At 39.8% G+C, this 16,727-nt stretch overlaps 3 protein-coding genes across 6 annotated transcripts in view; all 3 read left to right on the top strand.

The window, feature by feature from the left end:
• LOC139384660 (signal peptide, CUB and EGF-like domain-containing protein 2) overlaps positions 1-2,533 on the top strand; it is a 29,207-nt gene extending 26,674 nt beyond the window's left edge. Inside the window, exons 19-22 of the mRNA XM_071129477.1 lie at positions 6-203; positions 545-697; positions 886-965; positions 1,154-2,533. Coding sequence (XP_070985578.1) covers positions 6-203; positions 545-697; positions 886-965; positions 1,154-1,300 — 578 coding nt within the window. The 3' untranslated portion in view covers positions 1,301-2,533. The remainder of the gene's footprint in view (positions 1-5; positions 204-544; positions 698-885; positions 966-1,153) is intronic.
• A 355-nt stretch (positions 2,534-2,888) lies between these two features.
• Positions 2,889-10,425, top strand: LOC139384758 (transmembrane protein 9B-like). The gene is made up of 5 exons (XM_071129631.1): positions 2,889-3,824; positions 4,235-4,326; positions 4,698-4,806; positions 7,939-8,070; positions 8,331-10,425. Exons 1-5 carry the CDS (start codon positions 3,747-3,749, stop codon positions 8,484-8,486), a joined length of 567 nt encoding a protein of 188 aa, XP_070985732.1. The 5' UTR covers positions 2,889-3,746; the 3' UTR covers positions 8,487-10,425.
• Positions 10,300-16,727, top strand: part of LOC139384754 (DENN domain-containing protein 2B-like) — a 79,326-nt gene continuing 72,898 nt past the window's right edge. The window contains exons 1-2 of one of the 4 annotated variants that reach the window (XM_071129625.1): positions 10,401-10,425; positions 11,000-11,246. In XM_071129625.1, coding sequence (XP_070985726.1) covers positions 11,224-11,246 — 23 coding nt within the window. In that variant the 5' untranslated portion in view covers positions 10,401-10,425; positions 11,000-11,223. Of the gene's footprint in view, positions 10,426-10,999; positions 11,247-16,108; positions 16,260-16,727 lie in introns of those variants that run through there. The other 3 variants (XM_071129627.1, XM_071129626.1, XM_071129623.1) reach the window with 3 other exon arrangements.

Below are 16,727 nucleotides of genomic sequence, written 5' to 3'. Positions count from 1 at the left end.
CACAGACAGACACTGTGGTGGAGAGATGGGAGATTTCACTGGCTACATCGAGTCTCCCAACTACCCAGGGAACTACCCAGCCAACATCGAGTGCACCTGGACCATCAACCCACCGCCCAAGCGCAGAATCCTCATCGTGGTCCCAGAGATCTTCCTCCCCATCGAGGATGAGTGTGGAGACTACCTGGTCATGAGAAAGAGCTGTGAGTGTTTGTTTTTCTGTGTGTGTGTGTGCATGCATGCGTCTGTCTTTTCTGTGTGTCGTGTTGGAGGTTAGAGCTTGTTAGGTGACTGGGTGTTATCAGGGTGCTACAGTATTAATGTGATTTCACTGCAGGTGACCAGATGTTGGTGATGAATGTCTTAAAGAATTATAAGATGGTGGCAGTGTTGGTAGGAGGTTCTGCATAATAGGATAGCACCTCTCAGAGATCATGGGGGTTACTATGGGCTTCTAATAGACCATTAGATCTTGCCACTTTTTGAGTAATGAATGGTGCTAGTGTTTGATTTGTCATAATGTGACCATATCCTCAATTCACAGCTCTCTCCAACTCTGTGACGACCTATGAGACCTGCCAGACCTATGAACGGCCTATTGCCTTCACCTCCCGCTCCAAGAGGCTGTGGATAAAGTTTAAATCGAATGAAGGGAATAGTGGGAAGGGCTTCCAAGTCCCTTATGTGACCTATGACGGTAAGAGACATCCTTATTGGTGGAAATATTGACATTTAATTTACACATGCTTAAATACAATGGATCAAGTGTCTGTGAAATGTAATTTTTGGGGAATTTTAAGTCTGGATATATATCACCTACTTCCAATTGCACAAATAATATAGAAATATACTCTTGGGTATGTTTATATATGATATATGTTTCAGAGGACTACCAGGAACTCATCGAAGACATAGTCAGAGATGGAAGATTATATGCCTCTGAAAATCACCAAGAAATTCTCAAGGTAAAGATTTCATGTATTTCCTGTTAAAAAAGCTTTTGTCTGCCATATAGTACCCTCTTGTGGACACAATAAGAAATTCAGGATGCAAACTTCACTTGAGCACCAACTAAAAATGTCAGATGATTGCTGGCTCTGTCTCAGATTGAATTCTAGTCTGTACTAATTTTTGGTTTACATTCTCTTCTCAGGACAAGAAGCTTATGAAGGCACTGTTTGATGTATTGGCCCACCCACAGAACTTCTTCAACTACACAGCACAGGAGTCAAGAGAAATGTTCCCCAAATCCTTCATCCGATTTCTACGTTCCAAAGTCTTGAGATTCCTTCGCCCTTAAGAAGGCACTCTCATCAAGTTGCTTTGTGGATATCTCAGAAAACGCTTCTACCAGTTACTCCCTAGAAAAGAGTCCTTTACTTCTCCTGTCTGTACAGAGACTGACTGAGGCTAGAGTTGACTAAGAGAGATGGACTCGGACACTTTCCTCAAATGGACTTCAATTGGACCTTCTGGGAATAGGTGGGTAGTGGACTGTCATGGTGCAGACAAGTGGCAGCTCCCGCTATCACATCTGGTCTACATTCTACAGCTAAGTTTTTTGTACTTCGATACCACATCTATCTCTGATTCTTCCATACACTCCTTTGTGTGAGCATTGCAACGTTTAGACAGACTTTGTTTTTTCCTTTTGATTTTAAACTTTCATTCTCAGGAATAATGCTTGAAGTGGTAAGCTGATTTGATTGTTAGCATTTAAATTCATGAAAGCTTTGATTTTCATAATGGTGTAACAACAACATCTTGAAAATAATTATGGTAAATGGAACATTCACCAATAGCGTAGAAAGCGGATGAGAAAAGACTCTTGATTATGTATAAAAAGTTAACTGAGGTTTATGCTATATGTCAACCACATAATGTATACCTATAACATACATTATTAAAGTCATGTTTCACATTTAGATCAGAATTGTTGACAGAAATATGCCTGAATATGAGAAAATAATATAGCACAAATGTGACCTTATGGTGGGAACTTTAAAGCACTACAAAGAATGTAGTGATACCACAAAATAAATGATCCTTATGAATGTATTGTATATTGTGTAAAAAAGTATTAGATGAAAATGTTAACGTATTGTAGTTAACTGCATTCCTGACACGTGTGCAGTAGCTCACAACCTGTATTATCGCTGCCTCAAATTAATGTTAGCGTTTTCCACTGTCCTGAAAACATGGCTTTACTTAATAAATTATCCGACAGTGAATATTCCATGCCACTGGGCTTTGAGAGAACAACAAATGCCCATGGATCAAGACTAGATCTTCACTATGATCATTCAGATACCAAAGACTACATTTCACTACTCATAGAAGTGAGATTATTGAGTGGTGTGACTAGAAATGTAGAGCAATATGAGGGGGAGAAAGTTAGATTATACATTCCAGATATGGAATGAGAGGTTTGTGAAATAGAATTGCTCTATTCACTTATGACTGAGCAAATAAATGTATGTCTATATTTAAATTTGTACATATAACATGTTGTAAATAAATCAAATAAACATAATATTGTGCTTTTGCTTTACTTCTTTTGCTTTCTGATATGCTATTTTCAATATAAGCAACAACATTGTCCAAATCAAAATAATACATTAATTATTTCGTTTTTTATATAGGCTCTATAACATCAGTTATTGTGTTCAGTTAGTTCTAATTGTTTTTGCTCTTGAATTAAACAAAAAATATTGCCTGCCACGCTGTCACCTATTGTAATTCCTAAAAATGTACAATGATTATATTTTCAGCGCTGTATCAAAGACATTGGGAAATCAGAGACACTGTAAGAAAACAGAAGGGTTAGTGCTATTCGGAGTCCTTGGGACGTCCCTACCCCTACACTTACCCTAGTCTCGCGTTGCCATACCTCCAAAATCACGTTGTTTTAACCGGAAGCCTGGTTCGCGATGAGGCTACCCTAACCAAAGATTTGTATAATTTAACCAAGACCACAGCTTGTTGGAACAAATAAGTAATAGCAGGGAGAATAAGCAAGAAGTTGTCCATGGCCAAGCACGAGTTAGGGAGATCATATTGACCTCTGCATATTTCCGTTAGGGAACGCAAGTGCGCAATAACTCAATTCACCTTTGCACTCCTAAACGATACGGTTTCTTACAACAATGGCAATGGATAAAGTCTGCATAACATATTTTAAGTTTGGGAACATAAAACTGTATTGAGATAACATGTTTAATCGATGAGAAAATGTGCAGATTGTCGGCCAAAATCTATCTCATCACATGTATACATCCGGTAAAATATGTCTCATTGTTCTATCTGTGCCTTAACCTTTTACATTTCAACTTTATAGAGAAATACGAATGGCGTCTTTTTGTCGGCACTAACTCCGCCATGGTTCGTCGTATGGTTGTTTGATAAACGCCCAAAAATAAGGTCTGGCTGTCAACACAGGTTTATGAGATTTTATACACTATAAGATAATCTAAGGGGGGTTTGCACGCCCCACAGATGCCGGATAGCAAGGCCCCTCACAGAAAGGCCATCATTGATATATTTTTTGTTCCGACAGCTGTTTACCCGGGGAATGCTATTTACGCGAACAGGAAGAGATGTCAGGCAGTTGTCAGCTGATCAGTCGAAAGAAATGTTTGATGCTAGCTGAATGATCGTTGTCAGTTAAAAAAAACGTGTATCTGATTTCAGGATATCGTTTCTATAGTTTCTTAGTAGCTTGTACTCTGAGACTTCAACATATAAATATGATGTCAAGCGTTGCCTTCAAGCTGCTCGCTCTTGTTGGTTTGTTATTGATGTCAACACAGACGACGGATGCTAAAGTAGGCTCTGTTGTTCACATGACTGTTCTCTGCTTTAAATAAATAAAAACGATTTATATTGACATTGTTTAATGCTTGTTGTTGAGTCAGCTGGCTAGTTATATGGATTAGGCTAGTAAAGCCATTGATTGTCGTCACAAGGAAGGACAAAGTTAGGTAATTAGCAAGCTGGTAACCTGCTCTGTAAATATGGATTAGGCTAGTAAAGCCATTGATTGTCGTCACAAGGAAGGACAAAGTTAGGTAATTAGCAAGCTGGTAACCTGCTCTGTAAAGTTACAGAAAATGTGATTATTCCACTGGCGGTGTAAGATTATTTTAGAAGACAGGCAGCTAGTTATATCACCATTTTATGGCATAAAATGTTCTTTGATATCACATCCTGACCGTTTTCCCAACTTTTCCCATAGAATTCAGAGGATATCCGGTGTAAATGTACCTGCCCACCGTACAGAGACATTGAAGGACAGATCTACAAACAAAATGTATCTCTAAAGGATTGGTATGTTGTGTTGTCATGATGTCATTTACAGATGATTACATACTGGTTGCGTTCCACTGCTTAGATGTTGCCAGATTGTACAACACCTGGATAGGTGTTTTACCTATCAGCTAACCATACCATATGTTATAACAATATGTCAATTGATGACAGTCCATGATGTGGCATGCAACCATTTGGTTGATGCATACAGTGGAACGTGACCACTGTCTGGGTGTGGTGAGTGTATGGGTTGTCTGATGGATTAGGCTAACTGTAATTTTACACGGTCATATGAATGATCTCAAATCATATTTGGTGAACTGTTACAGACTTCAACCTCACTGTGCTTTCGAAGAGAGATTCCGATTTAATTGTATATTTGTTTTCAGTAACTGCCTTCATGTTGTGGAGCCAATGCCAGTTGATGGAAAGGATGTGGAGGCGTACTGTCTGCGGTGTGAATGCAAATATGAGGAGAGGAGTTCTGGAACTATCAAGGTAAGTCTGGGAAATCGACCAACCAGCTAGCCGCGCATGTGCTGTTGCTATCCTGCCATGTGGGAAAGCAGAGAGGAGATGATTCTTTCATACTTTCATGTGAACATTTTTGCTTAAATTCCCAACGGCAGAAGGACAACAGGCAAAGTAGGTTAAAATATAATTTTATTCGGTGTTCATGAAACACAGGGGACTTTACGATTTCGGCAATGGGATATCACACAACGGTGTTGCCCAAGTGGGATAGCATCGGCGCATGTGCTCTGCTACTATCCAATCAACTCTGTCTATTATTATGGAGCTGAAATGGAGTCAATTTTTTTCCCACCTTTATTTAACCAGGTAAGCTAGTTGAGAACAAGTTCTCATTTACAACTGCGACCTGGCCAAGATAAAGCAAAGCAGTGCGACAGAAACAACAACACAGAGTTACATGGAATAAACAAGCGTACAGTCAACACAATAGGAAAAAAAAGAAAGTCTATATATGGTGTGTGCAAATGGCATGAGGAGGTATGGCAATAAATATGCCATAGTAGCAAAGTAATGACAATTTAGCAGATTAACACTGGAGTGATAGATGAGCAGATGATGGTGTGTAAGTAGTGATACTGGTGTGCAAAAGAGCAGCAAAGTAAATAAAAACAATATGGGCAGGAGGTAGGTAGATTGGGTGGGCTATTTACAGATGGACTATGTACAGCTGCAGCGATTGATTAGCTGCTCAATTAGCAGATGTTTAAAGTTAGTGAGGGAAATGTAAGTCTCCAGCTTCAGTGATTTTTGCAATGCGTTCCAGTCACTTGCAGCAGAGAACTGGAAGGAAAGGCGGCCAAATGAGGTGTTGGCTTTGGGGATGACCAGTGAGATATACCTGCTGGAGCGCGTGCTACGGGTGGGTGTTGTTATCGTGACCAGTGAGCTGAGATAAGGCGGAGCTTTACCTAGCATAGACTTGTAGATGACCTGGAGCCAGTGGGTCTGGTGACGAATATGTAGCGAGGGCCAGCCGACTAGAGCATACATGTCGCAGTGGTGGGCTGTATAAGGCATTTTGGTAAAAAAAACAGATGGCACTGTGATAGACTGCATCCAATTTGCTGAGTAGAGTATTGGAAGCTATTTTGTAGATGACATCGTCGAGGATCGGTAGGATAGTCAGTTTTATTAGGGTAAGTTTGGCAGCGTGACTGAAGGAGGCTTTGTTGCGAAATAGAAAGCCGATTCTAGATTTGATTTTGGATTGGAGATGCTTGATATGAGTCTGGTAGGAGAGTTTACAGTCTAGCCAGATACCTAGGTATTTGTCCAGAGTAGTGATGCTAGTCGGGCGGGCGGGTGTGGGCAGCGAACGGTTGAAAAGCATGCATCTGGTTTTGCTAGCATTTAAGAGCAGTTGGAGGCCACGGAAGGAGTGTTGTATGGCATTGAAGCTTGTTTGGAGGTTAGTTAACACAGTGTCCAAAGGGCCAGATGTATACAGAATGGTGTCGTCTGCATAGAGGTGGATCAGGGAATCACCCGCATGCTAGAGCGACATCGTTGATATATACAGAGAAAAGAGTCGGCCCGAGAATTGAACCCTGTGGTACCCCCATAGACTGCCAGAGGTCCGGACAACAGGCCCTCCGATTTTACACACTGAACTCGATCTGCAAAGTAGTTGGTGAACCAGGCCAGGCAGCCACTTGAGAAACCAAGGCTGTTGAGTCTGCCAATAAGAATATGGTGATTGACAGTCGAAAGCCTTGGCCAGGTCGATGAAGACTGCTGCACAGTACTGTCTATTATCGATGGCGGTTATGATATCATCTAGTACCTTGAGTGTGGCTGAGGTGCACCCGTGACCAGCTCGGAAACCGGATTGCACAGCGGAGAAGGTACGGTGGGATTCAAAATGGTCAGTGATCTGTTTATTAACTTGGCTTTCAAAGACTTTAGAAAGGCAGGGCAGGATGGATATAGGTCTGTAACAGTTTGGGTCTAGAGTGTCACTCCCTTTGAAGAGGGGGAAGACCACGGCAGCTTTCCAATCTTTAGGGATCTCAGATGAGGTTGGACAGACTGGTAATAGGGGTTGCAACAATGGCGGCGGATAATTTTAGAAAGAGAGGGTCCAGATTGTCTAGCCCAGCTGATTTGCACGGGTCCAGGTTTTTCAGCTCTTTCAGAACATCTGCGATCTGGATTTGGTTGAAGGAGAAGCTGGGGAGGCTCGGGCAAGTAGCTGCGGAGCTGTTGGCCGGGGTTGGGGTAGCCAGGAGGAAAGCATGGCCAGCCGTAGAGAAATACTTATTGACATTTTTGATTATCATGGATTTATCGGTGGTGACCGTGTCGCCTAGCCTCAGTGCAGCTGGGAGGAGGTGCTCTTGTTCTCCCTGGACTTTACAGTGTTCCAAAACCTTTTGGAGTTAGAGCTACAGGATGCACATTTCTGTTTGAAAAAGCTAGCCTTTGCTTTCTTGACTGACTGTGTGTATTGGTTCCTGACTTCCCTGAACAGTTGCATATTGCGGGGACTATTTGATGCTATTGCAGTCCGCCACAGGATGTTTTTGTGCTGGTCGAGGGCAGTCAGGTCTGGAGTGAACCAAGGACTATATCTGTTCTTAGTTCTACATTTTTTGAAAGGGGCATGCTTATTTAAGATGGTGAGGAAATTACTTTTAAAGAACGACCAGGCATCCTCGACTGACGGGATGAGGTCAATATCCTTCCAGATTAGAAAGGCCTGCTCGCAGAAGTGTTTTAGGGAGCGTTTGCAGGCAGCCATGGCCTAATGAGTTAATGAGTTTGACTGCTGAACAACTAATCAAATGGCCACCTGGACTATTTACATTGACCCAACAGCTACTCACTGTTTATTGTCTATGCATAGCCACTTTACAAATGACCTCGACTAACCTGTACATTGACTCGTTACCGGTACCCCCTGTATAAAGCCTTGTTATTGTTATGTACATGTTACTTTTTGATTGATTTTATTTAGTAAATATTTTATTAACTGTTTCTTAAACTGCATATTGGATAAGGGATTGTAAGTAAGCATTTCATGGTAAGGTCTACCTGTTGTATTTGGCACACGTGACAAATAACCTTTTGATTTTATTTGTGTCCACTGTGTTCCAGGTGACTATCATAATCTACCTGTCCATTTTGGGCCTGCTGTTCCTCTACATGGTGTACCTGACCCTGTTGGAGCCCATGCTGAAGAGGAGGCTCTTTGGACACTCACCGCTCCAGAATGATGATGATGTCGGGGTATGTGTGCATGTTGCCCATCCCAACTATAGTGGTGGCCTTTAAGTCAAAGCAGTTGTTGTAGCCATGACATGTTTGATTGTGGATCTCGTATTGTGTGACTTGTTGGAGCAATGTATGTGGTGATATTTTCAGATTTGTCTCATGCTGTAAATTGATTTGATGAATATCTCATAGAGAATTGTGTTTGGAAATGTTTCTGAAAAAGGTAAACTCTAGCCTGTCACAATTTCACTGTAACGTCTGTCTCTTGGGTTCAGGACCAGCAGCCTTTCGCCAACGCCCACAACGTATTGTCTCGTTCGACCTCTCGTCCCAACATGCTGAACAAAGTGGAACACGCTCAGCAGCGCTGGAGGAGGCAGGTCCAGGAACAGAGGAAGTCTGTGTTTGACCGCCATGTGGTGCTCAGCTAAACCCATCCCCAGGAAACAAAAACCCTGGGTGAAGCAAAAAATATTACTGTGACTGGGTGGTCCTTTTTTTGTTGTTTTTTTGTCTGATTCTTTCCCCGACTTCTGAGCTTCATCCTTATTGGTGTTTTGTTCCTCAACTGGACCTGTATTTCATGAAATGTGATCATATAGCTCTATGTATTCAGGAGGTGATCGTAAAGGGTCTCTACATCAGTAGGTTGAAGTGGGGTGTTGCATTTGAGACCTTTTACTTAAGATAATGCCAGTGTCTGTATGACTGTATACTTTCTGATTTAATAATACGAATAGAAAGTTAAATGTTACAGTTTGTAGCCCCCCCAACAATGGATAATGCGTGCCATTTTGCACAAGCTGATGATAATCTTTGGCTTCTGATAAAGTAGGACCGTATGCACTCTTTTACAGTAATGTTGGCAGCTTCTGATAACAGTAAATGCTTGCCATGTCACCAATGAAATTAGGTGAGACATTTGAGGGTAGAGTAAATAAAACAAAAAATATCATGCCAAAATGAATCACTCAAGCTAATGAAAACGTCTACAATACGTGTAACAACTGCTACCTAAACTACAGAAGATGGGAATGAGTTAGAAACAGTAAAAATTTGTAAAATTGTTAAAAAGCATGTTTTTTAAGAATGATGTATAATGTATAAACTTATTTACAACCTTTTACCCTAAACAACAGTTGATGTACAGATGTATGTATTTCATTGTGTGCTGACTGTGGTGTTAACATTCCTGTATCATGTTCTCCTGTAAGTCTAAGTATAATGTAGCATTTGGGAGACATTTAGACTTTTAACCTATCATCTGATGGTACATTTAATGTAAACATTAGTCCTCTCCTTTGAATATATGTGTGTTACTGTAGTCAGAGCCCACAGCTGTCACTGTCTATAGTAGATGTACACCATCTCTGCACCTTGCTTGTTTTGTTTTCAGCTTCTACTCCTCTCCATTTAGATACATTTGACATGAATCATACATGAATGAGACCCTCCTTTATTCAAACTTTAAATAACTTAAATATCTGTTAGACAGTATTGATACCACCGTCTGTCTTTTACACTGATGTAAAACAATAATGATGATTTGGGATAGCAGGGTGATGGTAAAGTGGGTAGAAAATGCTACTGTTGTGTGACCTAACGAAAGTGTTAAATCTGATCTGTGATAACTTCACATTTGAAATACATTTCTGTAATATTTATAATGATTTTGTTTACTGCATACAATGTGAAATTCCTGGACCATCCTCCAGGAGTCGTACTTCAACAAAGTGTAAAATACATAAGCCTAAATTGATGATCGCATTGATAAGCGCACAAAAACATATTGCACTAATGCCAACAATGATAGGCGCTCCAAACATGCGCACAAAATGGCAGGTATACTATACCATCGGAGTTATATCAATATGATCATTTTAGTACAGGGCTTTGCTATGCATAGGGCGATAAACAGCAATGCAACAACGGATGAGACATTTCAATAACCAATTTAAATTGTATTAATGCATTAAAAATCCATCATTCATAATATAACCGAGAGGAAACTTAATCTGAACGAAAGTAATCGGTCTATTTCGCAAATGCACCATTGAACAATAGAACACGAAGTAAAATTACAGGATAAGTTTGCAATTTTTTTAAAAATCTCAAATGACAATATGTTGATATACAAGACAATAGTGATAATTTATTCATTTTTCAATTACTTTTGCAAAGCTGCCGTCATCGTTTCCTGTTCTCTCCCCTTTTATTTTTTTGTATGCATGCAGTCCGTTATCCAGAAAAAAAGTAGGCTACGCTCCGCGCAGAAAATTCAGATTTAAGGATACTTTGCAAGAGAGCTACATTTGCGTTGTCAAAGAATGGATTGTTGAAAAATACTACAATAAGTTCATAAAGGATAAGGTAAGGAGCATTTTCCTTTTAATTTGTTCATAAAGTAAACCCATGTATTGTAGTTTTAACTTAATATATTGCATTAACTGTTTTATGAAACTGATTCTTGCATTTTCTGTTTTATGAAACTTGCGTGGACAATAATGCAGAAAATCATAAATAATTGCCAACAAAAGGTTGAGATTTTTTATGAGAGTGAATTGCTAGGTTGATAGAATAGCCTACGAACAACAATAGTTTCCACAAAATTGTTTTATTCAATACCTCAAAAGCAAGTGCTGTACAGTGAACAGAAACTAGGGGGCGCCTTAGGCCTTTTATAGGAACTACCCTAAGTACCCAATCTGGCATCTTAACTGAAATAATAATATATGAATCTTTTATACCATTCTTACCATTTGAATATCAGTCAATTTGGGTGAATTTATTTTTTTTCTTTGCAGTATGCTTTTATTGAAGTATTACTTAAAATGTTGCTTCATGCATGGGGGAATGCAGGCTTCTGGAAGAAAGTAAAAGTATGTCCAAGTAAAATAATACTCCAAGGTACTTCCCTTTAATAGGACCCATCCTGTGTTTTAAGGTCCAGGCTCTTATCTGTCCCTCTTTGGTTAATGACAGACGGAGAGGGTCTGTCTCCTCAATCCTCTCTTCAGTGCCTCAGTGTCAGACTGTAGGAATCGTTCCAAGGCTCATAGAGGCTGCATCCCTGCAGGAGAAGCTTCAGTCAGAACCTTCCCAAGGTCTGCCTGGCCATGGTCAGACTAACATGTCTGCTGTCTGGAAATACCTTTCAATGCCACTGAAATGCAAGATAATAGAGTGTATAGGTAGGTTTTTGCTGAGCAGTTACTCTGTGCTTGAAATTGACGATGGGCTGTTTGGTATGATTTATTCCTGTCTATAACAGTACAATGATTTCCGATGTTTAGAATATTAATTATTAGACATCTCTTGAGTAAATGCTGTGGTTAGGGAGGGGCACAAGGGAGAATAACTACTTCCATGCATGTGTTTATTCTGTCATTCTTAAAGGCCCAATGGAGATGTTTTATATCAATATCAAATCATTTCTGAGTAACAATTAAGTCCCTTACTGTAATAGATTTTCATTAAAATGGGCAAAAATCAGTTTTTGCAAAAAAATTATCAAGCTAGAATTTTGCTTGGACTGTCTGGGAGTGGTCTGAGTTGGGAGGGGAAAACTGAAAACTAGCAGTTACTTTCATCCATGCTAATGCAAACAGGCTGATTAGAAGGTCCTGTGTAGATTGTGTGTTCAACCAAATAACACTGACACCAATCAAATGTTTTCACACTTTTGCAGTAATCATTTCATCACCTGTTATACAATATGATACAAAACACAGATTCAACAACATTTTGACTGCACTGGGCCTTTAAGAAAGCATCTGGAGCAAGAATTAAGACAATGTACAAGACATTCCTCTATTTTCAGTATGTGAGGCTGACAGCTATAATACCATTAGCACATTGAACTAATACGATTACATTATGATACTAGATGAACCACTGAAAAGTCTACAGGCCCTGAAGCTTATTTTGATGCGAATTGGTACTGTAGGGGGAGAGGAAGTATTTATAGGGTGAGTCTTGTCGTCTCTGTAGACCTTAGGGCAGTAGTATTGGATAGACATCATCAACATGAGAGGACTCGACTGCTGGAGTTTAAAGGGTGCCTCATGACCTGTCTTGAAATTTAATATGTTGTTCCTAAAAAAAAAACATCTTTATGTTAAAAGAGAAGCAGTTTAGAATTGCGATTCAATCAGACCTTATGCTGTTTGGCTGCTTGGAGGCTTTCATATGCGACTGGCCCATCCTCATTTCCATAGCTCCCTTGACCCACTGGCCCTTGGCTATTTAAAATCTCCAGATGCCGGAGGAGAGGCTCTCACAGGAAAATTTTGTGGTAAGGGTGTGGTGAAAGCTCAACAGTGTACTGGAGAGGTTTACTGTCAAATTTCTGAGGCTTTTGTGGGTTCACTGAACATGACCGATGGATCCTACGCAAGGTACATTGGACCTGTAACAGGTCCAGAAAACACTGGCCTGGTCATATGTTTTTTTTCCCTTTGCCTGAATGGCTTTAGCGGAAGGTAAAAGGTGGAGAGTTGTAGACCTCAGGGAGATGATTTTAAAACAGATTTATGCCATCAAAACTGTGGACAAGTTACTAAGACCGAGCATTGAAAAAGGTTGTATTCTCTTGTGCAAGTAGCCCTATACAAACAATAACAGTCTCTATGTCATGGTTGTGGAGGTGATTTCTCTATGAATGTTTAATTAGTGCTTATTTAGGTTTGTACTGTATTTAATTTTCTAATGTTACACTCACAGAGAAGTAGCGTAATGTATTGCTTACATTGTACAGAAGAAACCCTGAGGACAAGACTTCTTGACACCACAGTGGATTCCAGGAGGTTGTTCTTCGTTGTGCATCCATACTACTGGAGCCAGCCTTTCCCAGTATGAAACAGCACTAGTACCTCTGCTAATCTGAAGCACAAAGCTGTCAGATTCCACTCAGTACTCTTTATACTTTATGAGGCTTTGACATGTCCGAGAGACAACTACACTGAACAAAAATATAAACACAACATGTAACGTGTTGGTCCCATGTTTCATGAGCTGAAATTAAAGATCCCAGAAATGTTCCATACACACAAAAAGCTTATTTCTCTCACAAATTTGTTAAATCCCTGTTAGTGAGCCTTTCTCCTTTTGCCAAGATAATCCATCCACCTGTCAGGTGTGGCATATCAAGAAGCTGATTAAACAGCATGATCATTACACAAGTGCACCTTGTGCTGGGGCCAATAAAATGCCACTCAAAAATGTGCAGTTTTGTCACACAACACAATGCTACAGATGTCTCAAGTTTTGAGGGAGAGTGAAATTGGCATGCTGACTGCAAGAATGTCCACAAGAGCTGTTGCCAAATAATTGAATGTTCATTTCTTTATCATAAGCCACCTTCAACGTTGTTTAAGAGAATTTGGCATTGCGTCCAACTGGCCTCACAACCACAGACCTCGTGTATGGCGTCATGTGGGTGAGCTATTTGCTGATGTCAACGTTGTGAACCGAGTGCCCCATGGTGGCGGTGGGGTTATGGTATGGGCCGGCATAAGCTACGGACAATGAACACATTTTTTAAAAAGTTATCTGTGACCAGATGCATATCTGTATTCACAGTCATGTGAAATCCATAGATTAAGGCCTTATGAATGTATTTAAATTGACTGATTCCCTTATATGAACTGTAACTCAGTAAAATGGTTGAAATTGTTGCATGTTGCATTTATATTTTTGTTCAGTATACAGTGCCTTGCGAAAGTATTCGGCCCCCTTGAACTTTGCGACCTTTTGCCACATTTCAGGCTTCAAACATAAAGATATAAAACTGTATTTTTTTGTGAAGAATCAACAACAAGTGGGACACAATCATGGAGGTGTATATATATGATACTGTGGTGTGGATTCTATTCATGACAGGTAGATCGACTCCACATTTTGAATCAACGTTGTTTCCACATCATTTGAAAAAAGTTATCCGTGTAAAGGAATTTCATCTATTTTTCACCCAAATTTTAACCTAAATCCAATGACATGGTGACATTTTTTGTTGATTTCACACTGAATTCACATTAGTTGACAACTCAACCAAATGGAAATCAAAACTAGATATTGAGCTAATGTCTGTGCCCAGTGGCATGGCTTTAGATTTGATCTCTCCCCCATCTATGTTTCTACTGCTGATGCTCAGAGGAATTGATGAAGGAATTGATTAATGGGTAAGCTGTAAACTGACATTTGTTTGTGATGATTAGGCATTACATTATAGAGTAGATATGAAAGACAGGCTTTATAATGACCCTTTTCAGTCTTCTGCATTCTTTCCTGTGAAAAGGGAAATTGATTCTTGATTGTAGACTTTGTGCCAGTTGTTTTGGATAGAACTGCTCAGTTCTTTTTAAATTCTACTGTGGCCCAATAGCTGTTCCCTTAACCAGAGTAAGGTTGAGTGGACTCGTGTGTTAACTCATGCATGTTTCCAATACTTTGAATTCATGTGGCTTGTTTGTGTTTGTGAGTCCATCAAAAATGTTCCAGAAATCAGTAGCGTAAAGGTAGGGCACATTTTGTTTACCAACCATATTTTTCTTTGATGACAAAGAACGAAAATCTCTTAACAATTATAACAATGATTGTTCAAAAAGGCTGTTTTGCTTGGAGGGAACCTACACTTAAGAAAGCGAAAAACAGACACAACTTTGGGTATGGTGATCTTCCTAGCAGGCATCCTCCCCCTTGGGTATTGTTTAGTCTGGACTCAGACTGCAGTTTTGTTTAATGTTGGGAGAGCAGAGCATGAGGTTTAAGCCTATCTAGAGCCCTCTTATATAAAACTAACAAGAGAGCGACAGGATCCACACTGCAGTCCAACAACAAGGAATCACATCTGCTAATATGCACATGGAGTCTGGTAACTCTCCTCATAAGGGTTTACATGAGTTCACTGTTTTGAATATCTGCATTATTACTTTGGGATATGTCTCCAACCAGTATAATGTCCAAGTATAATTACATATAATGTAAAAAAACAAAAACATTTAATGGATCTTGTTAATAGTTTTGTAAAATAAGTATTTTGTTAACTCGTTTTTCGTTAAGTATTATGTTAATTGATAACAGTCTATACTCCTAATTGTAAAGATATGCATGACTGTTGGAACTAATCATGGCAACTGTCTTCCAAATAATTAGCTGTGTGCTCGTCATTCAGTTTGACCTGAAATTATGTCCTTGACAAACCCTTCCCTCTGGAGATAGCCTCATCATCAAGCCCTTGAGGCTGTTCATAATTACACAATTTCACTAATTGACACAGGTCTTTAAAGGTTCAACCTTGACTTTATCTCCTGAGATGTGTTTTGACATCTTATCTATCTCCTGGACGAATAGCGGATTCATTCTGCATCTCTGAGTATCATTCTGCAGTTGAAAAGTGTGTGTAGGCCTATTGATTATGTTATTGTTACATTGTGATTTTGCTAGTTTGTGTTATAAATAGTTGGACACACCAAAAGCAAACAATTACATAGAAATCTTTCCCTGAGAGAATATCCACGCTGAGTCGAGCAGTTATTCTTTCCAGAACTAAACATAGGGTTCTCTCGTAGCTGTTGTTGATGAATAAATATCTCTCTCCAAACGTGGGAATATACTGTACTGGCTCATCATGCTGTCCGCTTGATATGTTGTAATAGTCACTTGTTGACTTTAGTTTCCAACTCCAAGACTGTCTTACCCCTCTGGCATGTGTGTATTTGAGACCACTCTAGCGTTGTCTTGTGCACTCCCAACTGTCACTCTCTTTATATGCTGTTAGAAGGCTAGGAAGAGAGTGTCAAAAAGATCCAAATGGAATGTGGACAACATGATAATGATGTCCTGAGGATAATTCCAGAGCCTACCTGACTCTCTTGGTCATTCTTATGAAATATACTGTTTAACAGACAAAGAACTGCTGCAAGCTTGTGTGTGGGATAGAGAGAATGGAAAGGGGCCAGTTCCATTGAAGTGGGGGGCAATCAACCCATCTCCATGGAAACTAGTCCAGCCCTCGCCCTCTCCAGAGGTCTCAAGGAGGGAGGGATTTGGTTGGAAAGACATGACTCGTAGTTCAGTGGGAAAGCTGCAGCTATCTGGCAAAACGAAACGTTTTATTTTTTTGCTACAATTTATCTAACGGGATTGATATTTGCTGGCATTTTTTGGGGGGGGAAATGGCTGTGGAAATGAGGCGCTACTCTGAGGTAATGCCGGTCGCCATTTGAAATTTTTACATTATTTGGGATAGTTTATAAAGGGTTAACGGGGATATAGCTAGTTGCAACAAAAGTATCCGAATGCCGTACAGACAGAGTTAGGGAAGAGCAGTTATATGCGATTGTATCAATTAGCAAACAAAGTATAACCTACAACAAATATTTCGCCGAATGGATTTATTTTTATTTTTACGGTATTTGGTAACATAACAGTTTGGGGGGTGTAACGCTATCCTTGTTCTGAGCTCTTTCAAGTTGATAATGTGAATGTCAAAACAATTAAATTACATTGGACTGAGAGAGTTGAGGCTAAATACATTTTGCCAACTAAAGTTTACATTGTGGAGCACGAGATAATTTATTCAATTGAAAAGACTGTCAACTCACTTGGGCCTCCTTTGGTTCTTGAGATCTACGGATAATTTAGCTACAAACGTTCTGAGATTGTATCTGACT

Source organism: Oncorhynchus clarkii, chromosome 26 (genome assembly GCF_045791955.1).
Source record: "Oncorhynchus clarkii lewisi isolate Uvic-CL-2024 chromosome 26, UVic_Ocla_1.0, whole genome shotgun sequence".
Classification (NCBI taxonomy): Eukaryota; Metazoa; Chordata; class Actinopteri; order Salmoniformes; family Salmonidae; genus Oncorhynchus; species Oncorhynchus clarkii.
The sequence above is the reverse complement of the archived record's forward strand: the minus strand, read 5'-3'. Positions and strand labels throughout refer to the sequence as shown.

Bases quoted from the DNA above. Each gene is read 5' to 3' on its own strand.
- LOC139384758 (XM_071129631.1), top strand. From the start codon at position 3,747: ATGATGTCAAGCGTTGCCTTCAAGCTGCTCGCTCTTGTTGGTTTGTTA. The intron at 4,327-4,697 runs GTATGTTGTGTT...ATTTGTTTTCAG, and splicing joins AATGTATCTCTAAAGGATTG to TAACTGCCTTCATGTTGTGG. The intron at 8,071-8,330 runs GTATGTGTGCAT...TCTTGGGTTCAG, and splicing joins AGAATGATGATGATGTCGGG to GACCAGCAGCCTTTCGCCAA.